At 39.0% G+C, this 20,607-nt stretch overlaps 1 protein-coding gene across 5 annotated transcripts in view; it reads left to right on the plus strand.

Annotated features, from left to right (window-relative positions):
• The window catches only part of LOC139938218 (uncharacterized), a 99,285-nt gene that overhangs the window by 54,051 nt on the left and 24,627 nt on the right, over positions 1-20,607 (plus strand). For all 5 annotated transcript variants that reach the window (XM_071933620.1, XM_071933621.1, XM_071933622.1 and 2 more), the window contains exons 11-12: positions 809-2,704; positions 3,088-3,575. In XM_071933620.1, the coding sequence (XP_071789721.1) occupies positions 809-2,704; positions 3,088-3,575 (2,384 nt within the window). The remainder of the gene's footprint in view (positions 1-808; positions 2,705-3,087; positions 3,576-20,607) is intronic.

Below are 20,607 nucleotides of genomic sequence, written 5' to 3' on the forward strand. Positions count from 1 at the left end.
GAATAGTACCAGAGCTGGCAATAGTCTTTGGGTATAGTGCCTGCGGTAACAGCGCCCCCTCTTGACTTGAACCGTGAACAACAGCTACAAAACTCCTTTTTCTGTCCTTATTTGACATTTACATGTTTGACCGAGCTGTGTTTTAAAACACATATTGAATGGCATAATTCGGTAACTAGTGTACGTCTATTCCCCTCAAGCCTGTGAGTGACCAGAAGAGGGCCTATTTCCCTTGGCCGTCGCTCCTCTGGTCACTCAAAGTCCCTCGTGGGGATAGACGTATACTAGTTACCTCGTTGCCAGTCAATATGTGTATACTATTAACCAATTGTTGTCTTGTGTCCTCTATGTTTACCATCCCTGTAACTAAAATATCTTCGGGATTTGTTGTATACAAAATTCGAGAAAAATTATGAAGTTTTATAATAATTATTTTAGGGAACGACTCAAAAGTTGGAATGATAAGAACAGTCTAAATGGATCTGATAAGTTTTCAAGCGTGCACATGGACCGTTCTGTTTGACTTCTGGAACATTCCATTGGAATGTTCAAAATACTAATTAATCTGGCGTTCACTCCTATTGGATTGATTTGTATTTTGGCACAATAATGCAGTGCAGCTGAACGCTCTTTGAATTCAATGAATTGTAAGCGTGTGTCCACAAAAACATTCCTTTGTGTAAACTTTTTAGACAGTCTCTGGATGTTCCTATAAATGGCTGACATACTTCACTTTGTTGAAAAAAAACTTTCTGTAATTGTATAAGAAATTATTGTCAATAACTCATACTTTGTGTTTCCTTAACAGACAAGTCTTCCATGACTATTCAACTTGCGTCACCGACTGTGGAGTTGAACCAACAAAGTACTGAAACACAAACCAAGACATCTGCTGACGTTGAGGAAAGTTATCAAGCATCTGAAGCTGTGAGCAGCCAAGCAGAGTCGGCCTCACAGGCAGAAAAAGCTTCCTTGGAGTTAGGAACATCTAGCAAGTTGGAAGTGACTGAAGACTTTGAAAGAGATGAGAAAGTCGACAGCGCTGAAAAGGAAAGCGAAAGGTCAGCTGATGAGGAAACTCTCCATGTTGCTGAGTCTGTGTCTTCGTCAAAGAGCCACAGAGAGAAAGACAACAAGGAACTGGATTATGAGGAGGAGAGCTCTACTTCAAAGTCTGCAACCGCCTTGCAATTCAAGAAGTTGGAGATTGAAGAGGAGACGCTTTCCTTGGAATCAGAGAAGACAAAGGAAGAAGTCATACCGTCCATATCTATGCCCACAGAAACTGTCATATCCAATAAGGTAGAGGTGGAACCCTCTGTTGATTCTGAAGCAGCACTGTTAAAGTCAAAGAAGGAAGAAGTTGCATCTTCTCAAGTGTCATCTTGGGCAGTTGAGAAGTCCAAGAAAGAAGAAGTTGCACCTTCCAAGTCATCTACCTTTGATGCTGAGAAAATGAAGAAGGAAAAGGCTGCAGAATCGAAGCTTTCATCTGGGGAAACTGAAAAGTCTAAGAAAGATTTAGAGGCTTCATCAAAGGCTTCTGCTTTGGAATCTAAGAGGCTGAAAAAGGAAGAAGTTGCACCATCTAAGCTTTCATCTTGGGAAACTGAAAAATCCAAGAAGGATGAAGTCACTTCCAAAGGTTGGGAATCTAGGAAATTAAAGAAGGAAGAAGCTGCGTCATCCAAACTCTCATCTTGGGAAGCTGAAAAGTCTAAGAAAGATGAAGTTACCCCATCCAAGCCTTCTTCATGGGAATCTAGGAGGCTCAAGAAAGAAGAAACGGCACCATCTAAGCTTTCATCGTGGGAAACTGAAAAGTCTAGGAAAGAGGAAGCTTCCCAATCTAAGTCTAAGAAAGATGAAGTTACCCCATCCAAGCCTTCTTCATGGGAATCTAGGAGGCTCAAGAAAGAAGAAACGGCACCATCTAAGCTTTCATCGTGGGAAACTGAAAAGTCTAGGAAAGAGGAAGCTTCCCAATCTAAGACTTCTGCTTGGGAATCGAGAAAGCTTAAGAAAGATGATGCAATAACGCCTAAGCCCTCTCCTTTTGAATCTTATAAATCTAAGAAAGATGAAGTTGCTCCGTCCAAGTCGTCACCGTGGGAATCTGGGAAAAAGAAAGAAGAAGTTTCATCATCAAAGTCTTCAATCTGGGAATCCAATAGATCCAAAAAAGAAGAATTTTTATCGTCCAAGTCTTCCGCAGGTTCGAAGTTCTCTTCCACCGACAAAAACAAAGACACCAGTATTAAACCTGATTCAAAACTTTCTACACCAGAGGCTGGTAAAGCAAAAGTGGACACCTCTAGATTTTCAACCACTGCCGCTGATTCCAGCAAGACAAAAGTCGACGCATCAAAGTTCTCAACTCCGTCCAGATTCGAGTCAACTCAGCGAGAGAATGAAAAAAACAAAAAGGAGAGCACAATGACAACAAGAACAACAAAGTTTGGTTCGTCTTTAACTGAGAGTGCAAAAACAAAAACTGACAAAAATGGAAAGGTGACTGATAAGTCTGGCCTTTTTGGCTCACGCATGTCTAAATTCAGCTCACCTGCTGCGGAACCTGCCAAGTTGACAACTCCCAGCTCAGCATCTGCTTCTGGATCCAAGCTGGGGAATTTGAGGAGTAAGTTTTCTAGCTGCGAGACGTCGTCCCGCACCGAGTTCAGGAAAGAAGATAGAGCACTCAAAGGTTTGTTGATTGAAACTCTCAGTAAATTGTATCCATTTATATTTCTTTTAATTGTCCCTACCCACTGCTTACATGTAGATATAGGATTCAAGCAACATCTACTCAGTCAAAATATATTCTTGAGTCCCACCCAGGCAATATGCCTCCCGAGCTATATGCCTGTGGATTTTTTGAGGGGGAAAGTACTCAGTACAGCTCTGAAGAAACATCTGTGTATGGGTAAAAAGACAAGTATATCTCGACACACAGCAATTCGTCCTTTTGAAACGACATTTAGATGCTAAAAACCCATTTCATCATTTCTTTAAATTTTTACAAGCAACATTAAGCCCTCCTAGCCATTTGCATTTCAACGAACTCTGACCTTTAACCCATTGTTGTAGGAACCGCAGGCAAGGTCAGCCAGGTGTCTAGCAAGTTTGGTGGTAGCTGTAGCGGTAGTAGTTGTGGTAGCACCCCAGCACACAGTCCCACCGGTTCCGTGCCGTCCTCCCCCCGGAGGAGCTTTGGAACGATCCAAGCAAAGTCCGGTGTCGCCAAGTCATTTGAATTTGGCAACATATCCAGCCCAAGTATTGCCCCGAGCACCGTCCGAAGCACAAAGACGGACACCACTACCGTCAAAATGAAATATGGAGACAATAAACCGTCCTCGGGTTCTCAGAATGTGTCTTCCTCGAAGTACGCCACCAAGACATTTGAGAGCTCTTCATCATCGACCTCGTCTTCCAAGACATCGACTCCTTATGGGATGAAGCAAGACTTGAAGACGACGAAAGTAGACATCCCGTATGGTAAAGATCGCCATGAGAAAGAAGGGATAATGTCCCTGGAGATTAAAACGACAGGAGATCGGACAATCAGGGTAGAGGTAAGTCACTTTTAATCCACAGAACCCCTTTTTATAATACTCTATTCCTCAGCGGCAACCCCAGGGAATAGCAGCTGACCCTTTCACACTTGGATCGCTTAACCCCTGATCTACCCCAGCAAATGGGCATAGCCTGGGAATAGCAACCCCCTACTCTATTCCTCGGGGGGAACCCTGGGGGATAAAAGCCGGTGTAGTTGGAGATTCTGTCCCCCCACATGATAGCGCTCTTTTGAAACATCCTCGTCCAGCCCACGTTTATTTCCCATCCGGGGGACACAATCTCCAGATTTCCCTGGGACACCTGCCCTTTGATCTCTTTATCCCTGATCTACCCTGGCAAATAGGCATATCCCGGGGAATAGCAACCCTTTATTCTGGAGTAGCCTTCCGATGACGGCATGTTTAATATCTACTGGATCCAAAGTAATATAGAGGGCGTTATCTACTGGATACAAAGTAATATAGAGGGCGCTATACTGTAACCTTGAGGCTTCAGAAAATAAACTTTTTTAGGATAATAACCTGTCACAGTACATTGGAACAAAAAGAAAAACTACAGCAGAGTTTATCATCTGCTGTCCATGTGATCATCTGCCGTTTAGACCTGGGCCCAAACTCTGTAAGCTCAAAAACTTGCTAAGCACAGAAAAATATTGCTTAGCAGAAACTGGTTACCTGCCAAAAGTCCATAGAGTTTACACTTTTGTGACTGGTGCCCCAACCATTTTTTCTTCTAAACAGCAATATAAAATTGGGCCCTGTTAAGAACACAGTCTTCTACCATAGACTTGGGTCATGGAGCCATCTTCTTTTTGTCCCATTCAAAGCAATGTTGCCAAGCCAAGCCGATGCTGTATGGACTAAGTAGTCTGGCTCCTTTTGGTATCTAGTATTCATTACTACTACTGTACACGTATAACAAGACCTGATTGCTCATAAGAAATGTCTGATCCCTCTTGTAGATCGCTTTACAATAAACAAGATGATTTATTTTGCTATTGAATTGCATGCATTCGCTTTAATAATTACTCTTTACCTATAATGAGTATAAAAAGCAGTTGTTGTTAACTACTAATGTTTACAGAAAGGTTTGCCATCAGGCAAAGCCATTCTTTTAATCAAATAACCAGATTAATGTAAAAGAAAAACTCAAAACTCATTGCATATTTCTTCTCAGGCAAGTTTTACTTCAAAAATTAATTAAATAAGTTTTTTGTCGCATTCCTGTCTACATCAAGTTCATGTTAGCCTTGATCTTGTGTTAAATAGTATGACAATTAGATGCCTTTTCCCCATCTGTAGAGGGCGCTGTTGTATAATTCTAACAGAAGCACGGCGGAGCCCTGCTGTGGTCGTTCTATTTGAGGAAGGTTTTTCTCTAGGCCGTGCTGTCGTGCTGTGAATTACTTAGTTAGATATTTGAAAGGGTGTTTGGGATGAATATCAGTTCATGTTCTGAAACTATACATTTAGTGGCGTTTAAGGGGGCACATGAGCAAGGGGGTGGCACATGCCCTCAACAGCCGTAGTCCCACACATGACCAGGACTTGCCCCTGACAGTTAGTCCCACTCTTACACTCTTATGAAGGACTTGCCCTAACAGCTAGTCCCACTAAAGAAGAGGACTTGCCCTTAACACTTACAGCTAGTCCCATTCTTGAACCTGACTTGCCCCTAACAGCTAGTCCCTTTCTTAACTTACCCTAACAGCTAGTCCCATTATATGAAGAGGACTTGCCCTAACAGCTAGTCCGAGAAGGAATTGTCCCTAGTCCCACTCATGAGCAGGACTTGCCCCTTTACAGCCAGCCTTACTCTAAAGAAGGGCTTACCCTAACAGTCAGTCCCACTAAAATGAGGAGGACTTGTCCCCGACAGCTGAGAAGTACAATTGCCCCTTGTCCCACTCATGAGCAGAACTTGCCCAAAACAGCTAGTCCCACTCAAGAGCAGAACTTGCCCCAAACAGCTATAGTCCCGCTCATGAGCAGAACTTGCCCCAAACAGCTAGTCCCACTCATGAGCAGAACTTGCCCCAAACAGCTATAGTCCCGCTCATGAGCAGAACTTGCCCCAAACAGCTAGTCCCACTCATGAGCAGAACTTGCCCCAAACAGCTATAGTCCCGCTCATGAGCAGAACTTGCCCCAAACAGCTAGTCCCACTCAAGAGCAGAACTTGCCCCAAACATCTAGTCCCACTCAAGAGCAGAACTTGCCCCAAACATCTAGTCCCACTCAAGAGCAGAACTTGCCCTAAACATCTAGTCCCATTCATGAGCAGCTATTGGAATAGGTCACTCTAGTTCACAGTCAGATAGTAAACTGATATACAGTCATCCCATTTAAAGGCAGTGGACACTATTGGTAATTGTCAAAGACTAGTCTTCACAGTTGGTGTATCTCAACATATGCATAAAGTAACAAACCTGTGAAAATTTGAGCTCAATCGGTCATCGAACTTGCGAGATAATAATGAAAGAAAAAAACACCCTTGTCACACGAAGTTGTGTGCGTTTAGATGGTTGATTTCGAGACCTCAAGTTCAATCTGAGGTCTCGAAATCAAATTCATGGAAAATTACTTCTTTCTCGAAAACTATGGCACTTCAGAGGGAGCCGTTTCTCACAATGTTTTATACCATCAACCTCTCCCAATTACTCGTCACCAAGAAAGGTTTTATGCTAATAATTATTTTGAGTAATCACCAATAGTGTCCACTGCCTTTAAACATTGCAAGCTATACCATTGCTTTCTTTATAGCTCCTTGTTTATATACCATATAGATGTCAGTGTATACCATGGAGTTTCCTCTATGGTTATACCAACATCTTGTATGTGATGGATGTATGCAGGCAGGCATTAGACTACCAGAGCCAAAGTACTTACACATTGGCTGTTCCCTTATATGGATCTCCCTCTAGCAAGCAAGCATGCGTGGGATCCCACTGCTATGTTCCTTACTGGTTGGGAGTCTGGCTGTTGGAATGCCAGAGGAAGTTGAAGGACAGTGTTCCTGATACATCCAAACGTTGATGATTTGCCAGAGGATTGTAATACAGATATGGCTTTTTAGTTTAGGTTTAAGTAAACTCACGCATGAAATAGCGGTGTGTAAGTCGTAGGAGCACTATCATCTATTATCTCTCAAATGATATTACCAAGAAGCCGTGCAGACTTCTGCAGAAGTTGTTTATGTACTTAGGGACGTTTAAGATATAGAAACTGTTGAATGCTTTTTGGAGTACGGGAAGAATTTGTTTCTTCAGTTGTTGCTTTCTTGGCGCGGAGCTATTAATATCGTAATTGCTTGGTAAGTTACTTTTGTTAGCTCGGAGCAAATTTAATTATCAGCATTCTTGGTCTTAAAAGAATATTGAACTTATCTTTTGAGGTCACTGTATATATGTAAATACACTTTTCAATAGAGTTATTCATTGTAGTATAAAATATCAAATAATAACCACAAGGAAAACTGACTGGGTATATTTAAAATGATTTGGGGTTGTCAAATCATAGTGTAAAATATTATACAGAATATTATTCACATTGTGCTATTAAGGCAAATTTTACACAAATAAAAAGAGTAGAGGATTAAGCAATTTGAAAAAAATATTCTGTTGTTGAAGAGGAGTGATTTGTTTTTCACAAGATGTATGGCTACAATAAACGTTCGGTAGTTAAATTTGTATATTTTTTGTATACTGGATGTGAAAGTTATCATCGTCTTGTAAAGTGCACGAAGGTTTGGTTGTTAATCTATTCACACTCCTAATGTACTTTTTGGGGTAACCTTTTCATTTTATTTTATTTTACAATACTATTTTGTTTCTTAAGTTTTCTGGTTATTTTGGTAGTTGTTTGGGGGTTCCGATATAACTTATTCCCCCCCCTAATAAAGTATATATATGTCTCTCTTTTAACAACCTTTGAAATTATAATTTTGACATTTTTTCAAGGCTTCAAAATTCATCAATAACTTTGGAGGTAGACTGAGGTTTTGTGGTGTTTGAACATTTTGAAATCATCAATACTATTGGGAGGTTCAGTGAGGTTTTGTGGTGTTCAATGAGGTTTTGTGGCATTTCAAACTTGGAATTATCAGTAACTCGCGACGTATGTTGAGATTTTGTATAGGTTCAAAAACTTGGAAATCATCATTCACTTGCTAAACAGGAATTAGCAGCCTACCAGTCACAAATTGTACATGTGACATGATACTTTGGCAGGTAACCTTTACTTTAGTAAGCATAATTTGTTGTGCTTAGCTCCTTTTGTGCTTCAAGTAGCTCTATGAAATCAGGCGATTCTGTAATGCATAGTTTTGGATGCTGTATTATGATAGTTATTTTCCAAACATAAAGTCTGCCTGTTTCTCTCTTTTCTCAACCTCAACCCCACCCTACTTATAATCTCTCTCCCAGTGACCCTCATCACGCCATTCTACCTCTTGCCTCCATTAATACTGGACATGTGTCGGGGTAGTGTCGGCTCAGGCCGATTTGGAAATTGACTGTTGGGTTGGGTTGTTGAGGTGTGATGAGAATCATTCTAAACACCTGAGTCCAGGCGGAATCTGATAGTGTATAATTAACATACAAAGTGTATTGGGTTTGCTATGGTCAATGTTATAAATTCATCTCAATTTAGCCGTTTTGATGTATTTTTATCAACAAACCATTTATGCACATGTATCTACCTGGAATTTATGAGCATTCATTTTATGCACCTCCCCCCCCCTCCCTCCGTAATGCCAATGGTTATTTTCTCTTTCTGGTATAAAATGAAACTACATGTAAGGGACTCTCAAAAATTACTAGCACTATGACCTTTTGTAGGTTTCTGAAGATGTAGAGATGGTTCTCATTGAACAACATGCCTCCTAGGCATTCTCTAGAACCCTTTTTACACCATATCTCTTACCCCCCCCCCCCTAGAAAACAGCCGTGGGGAGGCCCTTGGACTTTTTAACCCCACTGTCACCCGGCGCACTTTCACACTGTCCCTGACTTGGTCTACATTCCACAGGGTTCTGCATGCATCAAGAATACCTTGGGGTTTTACCGCTTACCCCTACTCCGGAGCAGGGGTGGTTTTTCTCAGGGGTGTGTCCACTTGCCGGGTAGATCAGGGCTAGATCAGGGGTAAAGCGAGTATTGTGTAAAAAAGGCCAGCTGTTATTTCCCAAGGGGTACCCCAGAGAATAAAGTAGTGTGAACAGGAGTTTAGTCTCATGCATCCTTGAGGTCATCTTGCAAGTCTTCAGAATTTTACAAAATTATACTGCATGAAAACGCCTTGGAAGGCTTTTTAAACTAACAGTTTGCCATACATGCTGCAGGCTACCTAAATTTTAAAATGGGCTTTTTGTGTTAGATTTCTGAGGTTAATGGCGCCAATTCTGGTTTTGAAGTACTTTGAATGAGTTGTTTCTTTCATGTCAACTGGTATGATGTTCCATTCTGGGATTGTATATGGGTATAGTGTAAACTTGTAGCAATCCGCGTTAACTGTGATTTTTTTAAGTTGTTTTGTGATAATTTCTAGACGGTCTGTTGTGAGGTATTTCCTCCCACGTCACCTTGAGGTTGGATGGGGCAAGATGGTTTAGTTCTTTAAAAATAATAATTTAACGAGATTTTAAACATCTAGCGTCCAGTCTATCAAGCTTTAGAAGTCCCAGTTTAGCTCTTCCTGTTATTTACCCAAAGTATGTCTTCCTCAATGGTTTTCCTGAGCCTAGTATTTTCAATCCTCTATACAATAATGGGATTACCAGTTGAAACCTAACTGTGAACTGTCATTTTTCTTAACAATGGAAGTATTTGCAGGGGATTAGTTGGGTCAATAATCCTGAAGAGGACTGGAGCTTTAAGCTGATTTATAATATAACTGTCTATCGTTGTGGATACAGTGGATTAACCATTCAAGGAACAGGTACAACTTCACTTAAGTGGCTAAAGTAAAGTTGGCTCAACTATTAAATCAATCCTTGTCTAGATGCTGAAAGGCTTTTACAAGTAGCAGAATAGATAAAGATGTAGATTACTAATAAATATTTTAACTGGAAAAGCTCTGGTCTTGAAGAAATGCTAGCTCTCAATACCAAGCCTGATAATGCACAGAGGCAATCAGCCATTTTGTGAGTAATTGGCGGCTACGGCTACGACTACGGCTGGATCGCCGCGTCGTTATGCATTGAAGTATAGAACGCCCTTAGCAACACCCCAGGCAACGGTCGTAGCCGCAGCCATAGCCACTAATTCGGAAATGGCCTTAGATTTGATAATGTCTGGTACACTGACTTCTTTGGTCACAATTGACTGCTTAAATTTGAATTCGTCTCAACGCTTTGAACAGCCTGCTGTATATTCATTGTCAGGAGACAAGGAATCTGGTTGGCTCAGTGGTTTCTTTTCCTGCCTTTCACTTCTGTGGACCCGGTTCAAATCCCAACTCAGTCCCTACCTGATTGCGTGGGTTTTTCCCCATTGGGGTTTACTCCCACATCTAAAACTGGGAAAAGTTTCTTCTTGTTTCCTATTCATTCTGTTACCGACGCTAACTGTACTGTTGGATGTGTAATCAGAGTAAATGAGAAGAGTTTTTGCACAGCTGAAACCAATAACTGTTTCAGTTATCGTCCAGTGATCAACCAATGGGGGAATTCAACTGTTATTGGTTGTGACTGTGTACCCTTAGTTGCTGTAAAACAGACTTTAGAGTTTGCGTCAGAGTTTCTATCATGTTCCACACTTTCTTTTATTCTTTTGAACGAGATCCACTCTGTCCAAATGTTATTCTAGAACCATCTCAACTTCCCTGCAACTCCTCATTTTTTCACAGCTAGTTCAACGTAGGTCACCTCCTAAGCTAATTGCCTTCACACCCCAACAAAACCCCTTCCCCAGCTATCACAGGAAATAATTTTCCCCGAGCCTATCTCAATACTTTGATCCACACCAAGTTGTTAAAAAAAATTACGTCCTGCTGGTTTTTGTTTGTGCCATTGACGTCAGTGATGCATCAGATGTGTTTAATGTAATGGCAATTTGTCAGAATGCGATATTAGATGGTTTAATTGGAGAGTCTGTTTGAAATACAGTAACTGGAATGTGATGGGAAGGTGTGAATATTATACTTGGTCAATTTTTAGGGCAAGTTTAGTCACGTAGCCATGGAATATTTTTTTTCACAGGAAGGATTTGCAATGTTTGCTCTGAATGAAAATCAAGGAAATGTTGATTTGTTGTTTTTGAGGATGGTCTTAGTGGCATAATCTGACATTTCATGAGGGGGGGGGGCACAAGCGGGGGCAATGACATAATTTGGTAATTTGGAGGGGCTATTTAATGTATTGAACCATTCATTTATTTGTGTATTGCTTCGGTCTTATGAGAGAGGCAAGAGGGGAGGCAACATTTCAGAATGGGGGGGGGGTATCTATCATTCATAGCTTCTCTGCATAGAAACCGCATTTGCCAATAGACCTTTATCATTCTGCCTCCATCTTGGTCACGTTCCTTGTATCGAATAACAATAGTGAATGCTAATAATCATTTCGGGAATAGGAACAAGACTATTTCGTTCTTCCAGCCTCGGTTTGGTAACATTGATATCAACGGGAGAAATTCAAGATGGATGCACCATGACAAAGATCTTTAATGCTTGAATTTGTGCAACCATTACATGGGTTTAACATGTGCCAGTCGGGTAAAATTCTGAACTGTTTACAATAACTGGAAATAGAGTTTCCCTATTTCCTATACCCTCACCCAGGTAGTAGTTAAGGAGCTGGCCAGTTCTTTCCAGAATTGAGAAGTCTCCCAAACTCCGAAAAATCTACTCAGCAGTAGTGTTACCACTAACCAAATATATGATATGGAAAGGTTTGCTGTAACACCATGTAATGACTATCTCTATGAGTTGGGGTGGTTCTGAAAAGAACTGTTGGTTTTCAACTCGACGTTTCAATCAGTATGCTCTGATCGTCTTCTGGAGAAAGCTACTCCAGAAGATGATCAGAGCATACTGATGGAAACGTTGAGTTGAAACCAACGGTTCTTTTCAGAACCACCCCAACTCATTAGAGATAGTCATTACATGGTGTAACCGCAAACCTTTCCATATCGTATTTCCACCATGCAAAGTTTCAAATCCTACAAATATATTAAAATACCTCACCAGGCAATGCCTGAAATCCCACAGTTTGCAACGGCTAATTCTATTTTCTCATGAATCTAGGTATAATCCGTTTCAAACTATAATAATCTAGAATCGTAGGCGGGACAAAAGGTGGAAGTCATTTGACTTATCCTTGGAACCCCTTAGACAAATACTGATTCATTTAAACAGCTGCCAAATATGAACTGACATGGCATTTGAACAAAAGTGGGTTATATACACATACAAACTGTGATTCATTTGAAACGAAAACTAGAGCTTTTTTGGAGAAATAGTAATACGTTTAGTGAAGTTTAAACACTGCTATTAATTGCATTCATTTCAAGAAAACTTTTTATTGTGTCACTCTCAAAGGTCTGAACAGAAATATTTTCTAGGGAGTGACACAGAAAATAATTTGTAGTTATGAGTAGAACTAATAGTTAAAGGGAGTGGACACTATTGGTAATTGTCAAAGACTAGTCTTCACAGTTGGTGTATCTCAACATATGCATAAAATAACAAATCTGTGAAAATTTGAGCTCAATCGGTCTTCGAAGTTGTGAGATATTAATGAAAAAACCCTTGTCGCACCATGGTCACACGAAGTTGTGTGCTTTCAGATGCTTGATTTCGAGACCTCAAATTCTAAATCTGAGGTCTTGAAATCAAATTTGTGGAAAATTACTTCTTTCTCGAAAACTATGTCACTTCAGAGGGAGCTGTTTCTCACAATGTTTTATACCATCAACCTCTCCCAATTACCAGTAATCAAGAAAGGTTTTATGGTAGCAATTGTTTTGAGTAATTACCAATAGTGTCAACTGCCGTTAATGGTACAACCATGTTTAAAACTCTTTTGGGAGAACTGTTGGTTCTGAGAAGAGTCCCTGATGTGTCAATGTTCAAACAGTATACTCAGCTTGCTTTGGGAAAAGGCTGGGCTGATGCCGCTGATGATGGTAATGAACTGTTTGAATCGTCATTACTACACCAGTTCCTCTTTAGAACAAGCAGGTTACTAGACACTAGTTGTTAATGTGGCACACTATTTCTGCTAGTAACCCTGTTCTGCTAAGCATAATGTTGTTGTGCTTAGCTACTTTTGGGGCCTATGCAGCTCTATGAAATGGCACCCTAGTTGTCTCCAGTTTCTTTGTTTCTCACTTTTATTTTTATAGAGTGTTTATATAGACAAGGACATTGGCAATGTCATTCCTTACAGTCTGGAACATTAAAGCCAGCCTTGTACAAATTATTTACCAGCCCTTGGCCTGCAGTTTTCCTTTCCATCGTCAACCGAATTCCGGGCAGGTCATAATATGCCATGATACTAGATATGTGGTTTGGCGCGTGGCACCTTGGCCTATACCCACCTACGCAGACAGGTGTACCCACCAAACGAGGGCACTAATAAGGTCATTACACTGTGACCTTTTTAGACTTAGAAGTTGATTTATAATCTTTTACAGGTGCATTGGAGCTTGTAATGTTTTGATTTAACTAATGTTACTTTTCCTATTGTTCCTGACTTATTTTATGAGAAGGATTTTCTACGTATGCCACTGTTTGAGGTATCTTAAATATTTTGGGAGGAAATTATCTTTTTGTTTTTGATCTTCCCGATCTTCCCATCAAGGGAACTCAGCAAACTCCCACAAGGGGATATCAACACCAACAGCAAATCTCTCTCTTTTACAAACAATGTCTATGATAATGAATCACGCAAGTCAAAAAATAGTGATTTAGTAACTAGACGACAATACTTATTCTAGTCATTGTGGAATCAGCGGTTAGCCTGACCGAATTCAAATCCACAACCTTGTAATTGCAAGTCCTGCAATCAACTTGACTACGGGGACGTGATGTTCATTTGCCAGTAACACATTCTTTAAAGTGTACTTTTATCAGTTGATATATTTCAACAGAACTTTCAAACACTTAACTATATAATAGTATAAACAATGAGTATTTGTGGGGTGCTTTTTTTAAATAATAGTGCCCATCAAAGCGCCTTTCATTATTGTTACCCATTTTCATTGGTCTGTAAGCGTTCCTGAAACATCTTGGCTCCTGAAGCAGAAAATATTGCTAAATAGATTTCTTTTAAACAAAAATAAGGAGGATACCAGTTACAAAGGGTATATGTTAGATGGTATTAATTGGGCTGGTAAACCTAGTGTGGTAAGCAGAAATATTTGTGCTAAGCTACTTTTTGTGCTTAGGCAGCGCTGCTTACCACAGGTCAAGTTCAAAGCACTATTCCTCACCCGATTTGGGTGGATAAACACTTTTAACGACTTTGTTGTCTCACAAAAAAATAAGTACAAATAAACATTGCACAATAAATTGAACCTTACGACAAAATAAACAATCATAAAACAACCAATATTGAAATTATATGGATCTTTTATAGCAGATGTGACACCCCAATAAAAGCGCAAAGTACAAAATTAACGTGATTTTGGATATATCTTGCACCCATGTGGTTATCCATATAGGCTGTAAACAATCAAAAGTAGCGCTTGAAGAGTTACGAACATTGGAGTGGCACCCCCTCTGATTAACACACTTCAAACTATTGCAATCCACACTCTGCAAGAGTAGATGCTTTATCACAGACCGTGTGGGTAATTGAGTCTCTCACATGATGATTCTTCACAGCTGGGTATTTAATAGGGTGGGTTCCCCCTGTACTGTTCGTATTTATATACCAAAACGAACTCCGTAGTCTGTTCACGGAATGAGCACTTCACTTGGCACTTAGGACTTCTCCAAGTTGTATCTGGACTAACTTTGGAGTTACTAATATTACTACTGTGTTTTGACGTGGAGAGTGTTGTTAAGCCAAAGGGGAAATATCTTACTAGGAATAACTCCTGGAGTTGAAAGTAGGTAAGATTTTAGTTTTAGTTTTTTTCGTTCTGAAAGTTCTTTTACCGGTGATTGATCTTTGTTGTTTCATTGTGCTTTGAAATTGGATGAGTCCCTCGTCACTTCAGTTACATCTTGTTATGCAATTTAGTATTAAATATTTTGGGGTAATTGTTTAAAAGCAAAATTGTTTTGTTGGTAAAAATAGATCTAAGCACTTTGTTTTGGGGACAGATGTCTTGTTATGATCGGAAGTACTCTTTGATATTTTTCTTAGAATGTAGCCTTCATTCTTTTTCTTCTGTTTAAATTCATTTAATTTTATAGATTTTTGAAGTTTGTATTTATATATATACTTATGGATCCTTCCCTTAATCCCTTTCCCTTCTCTTTTTCTATAAATGGATATGTATTTGTTTGTACTTGTTTTATGCCTCTGAGGAAGGTCCGGTTTGGATCGAAAGCTAAGGCCATCTGCACTATTTATTATACATATATACTTATATTGATTAAATTTTCTTTGGCAATCATAAAAAGGTACATTCACAGCCAAAATAGCAAAACCTTTAAAACTACAAAAACAATCAATAAGTGAACCCGATGGATGGCATAAAAGAAACAAAGTTTCAGTCCAAAGGCTCTCCTCTCCAGGTTGTTTTAAGAGGAACAATAATGATAACTGTCAAAGTATTGCAAGGGTCGTGGGTTCAAATCCCACCCGAGTAATATGCCTGTGATATTTTTTTTACAGGACTCGGGAAAGTATACAGTGCTAACACACATCGGTGTATGGGCAAAAACCAAAATTAATAATCAAAGAACGTTCTGTATAGATATGCTGGTGTATTAAATCCCACTTTATCAATGTAGAAATAACAAATTCTGCATCAGCCACAGGGATAATCTCATCAAATGATTAGTAAATTAATTGCAGCTTAGTGAAGATAATAACTCTGTTAAATCAACTAATGAAATTCCAAGCGCCTCAGTCTCTCTGGCTTGAGGAATGTTGTTAGGCCACTAGGCACAGTATGTACTGACATTCCTGGTTGAAGATGGTCACCAGGAATTTAACTCAACAAGATGGGATACTGGGACGTTAAAGGTGGTGTAAGCTGTTAGGTAAAAGATTGTCTTAAAGGCACTGGAAACTTTGGTAATTACTCAAAACAATTATTACCTTAAAAACTGACTTGGAAATGAGCATTGGAGAGCTGTTGGTACATGTAGTACAAAACATTGTGGGATACGACTCCTTCTGGAGTAACAGAGTTTTTGAGAAAGAGGTAATTTCTCACTAAAATGATAAAAGACTTCTTGCTAGAAGTCTTTTATTCCTATCTGAAAGCACACAAATTCGTCCAACAAGGGTGTTTTTTTCTGTCATCATTCTCTCGCAACTTCAATGACTGATTGAGCCCAAATTTTCATAGGCTTGTTATTTTATGCTTATGATGGGATACACCAAGTGAGAACACTGGTCTTTGACAATTACCAAACGTGTACAATGCCTTTAAAGGCACTGAACATGGTTGGCATTGTCATAGACCAGTATTCTCACTTGGTGTATCCCAACATATGCGTGAAATAACAACCAATTGGTCATCGAAGTTGCAAGAAAATAATTCAATTTAAAAAACACTCTTGTTGCACAAATCTGTGTGCTTTCAGATGCCTACAAAAGGCTTCAGGCCTGGTGTCTTTTAGTACTTGAGTGAGAAATCTCCTCTTTCTCAAAAATATAAAGGTAAATTATCATTCTGGGAAAGGTTTCAGGCATTTCTGTGTGTGTGAGTGAGTGATTTGTAGTTGATGAATTTCTATCTCAATTGGACTGTCACAATGACACAGATGTAATAATAGCATCAAGGCATGTTGTGCCGGAGGGGTCAATCTGAATGAAGTTCTGGTGTTCATAATCAGCAGAGTGTTGGTTCGAGTTCTGGTCTTGACACTTGTGTCCTGAAGCAAGACATTTAACCATTATTGCTTCTCTCCACCCAGGGGTAAATGAGTACCTGTGAGGGCAGAGATGGTTCTTGTGATTGATTTAGCCGAGTAGCGCATATTAATGTTGCACAGGCTGCATACGCCCCACATTGGAGCTGAGATGGTTTAAGGAGTGATTTAAGGCCCAGTGACCAGGGGTAATAATGTGAAGCGCTTTGGGACGCCCTCCGGGTGTGAAAAGTGCTATATAAAAACAGGTTATTATTATTATTATTATTGTCGTTTAGATGGCATGTAAAGCCGTGGTGTGAGGTGCAATGCACATAAAAGAACCTAGTACACTTATCGTTAAGAAAGGGGTTCACCCTCTGTTGTCTGGTAAAGTTGGCTGTAGAATGCCCCAAAGCACCTTGTAAACAGTTGCTTTGTAAATAACTGGTATTACATCTCGAACATTGCTCCACATACTTTGCAGAAAAAATATTCAGCTCATTACAGGGTTGAGATTGTTCAGACTTTTGGTTGAATTCTGACTTTTTATGTCGGCCTGGTGAAGAAAATCAGACAATATTTTGTTTCACAAATAAAGAAAACCTTCTCATTTGTCCACTTCTCTAGTGCTTTGGATACTGTTTCCAAAAGCTCCTTGGAATCTATAACCCCAGTGGTTACCAAGTGGTAGAAATGACATCATTTCAACATACCTTTGAGTTTGTATCCAAGTTTCAGACTTTTTTGTTAGTAATGACTCTCACCCCTGACTTTAAGATGTCCTCGGTTGTGATAATCCGCGATATAAAACGGCATACTATTTATTATTGGTGATAAAGAGTATTCTTTAGTTCGACCCTTTCATCCGTGTGAGGTAAAGCACTGTTTACTCAGGTGCTTTCTGAATCCTGCAAAATCCAATCTTGATCAAACAGAAAAAGGAGATGTTGGATTCGAAATGGATTTGAACTAGTGACCTCCGGAAACACGCCAGGGCTAGCTCTACCACTGAGCTATCTAACCCTACGATGGCTGTCTCCCTATTTTGTCAATATTTTTATTTGGGGTGCCATCAGTCACTGTGAGTGAAGATATAAGTTTCAGCTTCATTTTGGGGGAAAAAGGTGAAAATCACAGAGCAATGTTTTCAGGAGAGTCGCTTAAAGGCAGTGGACACTATTGGTAATTGTCAAAGACTAGCCTCCACAGTTGGTGTATCTCAACATATGCATTAAATAACAAACCTGTGAAATTTTGAGCTCAATTGGTCATCGAACTTGCGAGATAATAATAAAAGAAAAAAACACCATTGTCACACGAAGTTGTGTGCGTTTAGATGGTTGATTTCGAGACCTCAAGTTCTAAATCTGAGGTCTCGAAATCAAATTCGTGGAAAATTACTTCTTTCTCGAAAACTATGGCACTTCAGAGGGAGCCGTTTCGCACAATGTTTTATACCATCAACCTCTCCCCATTACTCGTTACCAAGAAAGGTTTTATGCTAATAATTATTTTGACTAATTACCAATAGTGTCCACTGCCTTTAATCTGTTGTACATTCTAAAATGATTCCTGTGAAATTTTTATACTCATTTCTCAAAAAACAACAGCACCTCAGCAGTAATATTTTAAGGGAAGCTTTCTACCATCATTATCTTTAGTTTTTGTAAGTTTAATGTTAATCTGTGGACATTTGTGTTTTGTGTCGTGCAACAAGTACCCAAACCCTTTAATAAGCACTCTAGCCTTGTATAGCTAGCATCAACGTCTCCATCTTCCACACAGTATAACAGCCATTCCATGGTATTTGCGCTTCATAGTAAAAAAATCAAAATGGTTATCAGTGAAGTTTTTACATTTATTTTGAAACAAGAACACCTAGTGCTTCTATTTCTAAAAAGACTTTATAAAAATATTCTTTATTGTTTTTGTGACAGCCTTGGGAGTAAAGGGTAAAAAGTGTACACTGAAGTCTGAAAAATCCTTGAAATTCAGGTTTTGAAAAAAAAAACATGAAACAATAGGTGTTCAGATTTAATCATTATGTATAAACAACAAAGAGTCATTAGTAAGGACAGCCAAAATTAAATATACCTTTTTGAACTATTGACTTTTGAAAAATGGGAGTTAATTTTTACCCTCGTTTTACTGTCACGCGAGTCACAAAAAAAATGATTATAGTATTTTTTCTGTTATAGACCCTCAACATTTTTTTTCTTCTCTCTCATAATAGTGGTCTTTTCAAAGGGTCTTTCAAGAATTTATTAGTTTTTTTTTACCTAGGCATTCTACTTTTTAAAAAAAACACCCTCGAGTTTGTCACGCGAGTCACGGCAAATGCACTTAATGCACATGGTTGGCAAAAGCTACCAAATTATTCTGGGGATGATGTCTACATGGAATGTTAAAAAAGCACCCCAGCCCACTGGAACATACTACTATGCCCCTGAATTTATAAATTTATGTTAGAAAAAGGAATTATTACAGTGTACAATTATGACTTGGCACACTGTCAGCAGATCATGTTGAACTACATGTACCATGTGTACACTGCATACTGCACTGTACAATGTATTCACATCTGCATAATTTAAATAATACAAGGAATGATAAACTTAAAACAAGAACGAACAAAAATATTTGATGAAACTGTGTATTTTAAGACAGTATTCTTAAGTTAGATTTGGAGGGGGGCATCAATAAAGAAATTACTTAACAGATGTACATGTACTCAGCCTAACACAGTCTAATGCCATTAGAACTTGACACCAAAATTGGTTGTTTCTTATCAACCTACTCTGCCAAGCGTAGTGAGAAAAAAGTCGTTCCCCCAATCACAAAACAATATAATAATTTCTAGTAAGGGTTCTCTCTATGAGTTTGAGTGGTTCTGAAAAGAACTGGTGGTTTCACAACTCTACGTTTCGACCAGACAGTGTTGTTGAACCACCAATTCTTTTCAGAACCGTCCCAACATTACCATGTTTAAGTCAAAGCCTCTTCAGATTCTTAATTTTCCTTTAAATGTTGCTTCAGGTGTTTCTTCCTTTGATAAAAAGATTCAACTTCAAGTTCTAAGTGTTCTGAATGAAATAAATTATTCTTGTTATGCAGTATCCTGTTTATCTATTGTATATTTTCTCACTTGTCACGCGAGTCACAAACTTCTGTCACGCGAGTCACGTTGCATTTAACAAATTTTCAATTTTTTTAAAAGTTTTTATTTTGTACTTTTTATTGGTAAGTATAGTGCTTCTCTTGTACTTAAAAAAAAAGTGATCCGGGACTAAAAAGTTTCTCTGAGTTCTCACGAATGGGCAACGGCATACAGGGATACAAGACCTTTCATTTTTTGGCAGTCACGCGAGTCACATTTTTGGAACACCTATAAAAACATGATACCTACACAATTTGTGTTCGTTTTTTATTTTTTATTATAGGGCTCTTTACTAAGTTTATATAAATTGAGTTACATGAGAGCCACGTTTTATATTTTGGAGTATAGATCTTTCAAAAGTTGAAAAACCAGTGAGATTGTCACGCGAGTCACAATGGAATGGCTGATAAGGTTAACAATGTGAGGTATTTTCAAATGCTCCTGTACCAATGTCAGCAGTTGTTAATGTGACTGTTCCTCAATCACAACTACATGACGGACTAACTATGGAGATTAACCTAACATTAAGTTCAACTTATCGTCATTTGTGAAGGCAATTACAGATGATGTGTAATATTTGTAATTAGCTGAGTGACTAATTAAAAAGTTTGTTCCTTTTAAAGGGAAGGTGTAGCCTATAGTGGATTAGCCAATGTACAAGACTGATAAATTAACAAAAGATTTGTGATTATAATGTTTATCCTAGTGTAGCACAAATTTTCTAGTGGATGATTTCTGTCTAAATTTCTGTCAAATTGAAGAATTGAGATTTAGACAAATTACTTATTTTGAATACGTTAATGCAATAATGAGAGCAGTTGGTCTGGTTATTGGACTGTAGAAGAGAGAAGTGCAGGTGCTTGAAAATGAGCAGGATACCAGTCCAAGATGATA

Source organism: Asterias amurensis, chromosome 6, assembly GCF_032118995.1.
Source record: "Asterias amurensis chromosome 6, ASM3211899v1".
Taxonomy (NCBI): Eukaryota; Metazoa; Echinodermata; class Asteroidea; order Forcipulatida; family Asteriidae; genus Asterias; species Asterias amurensis.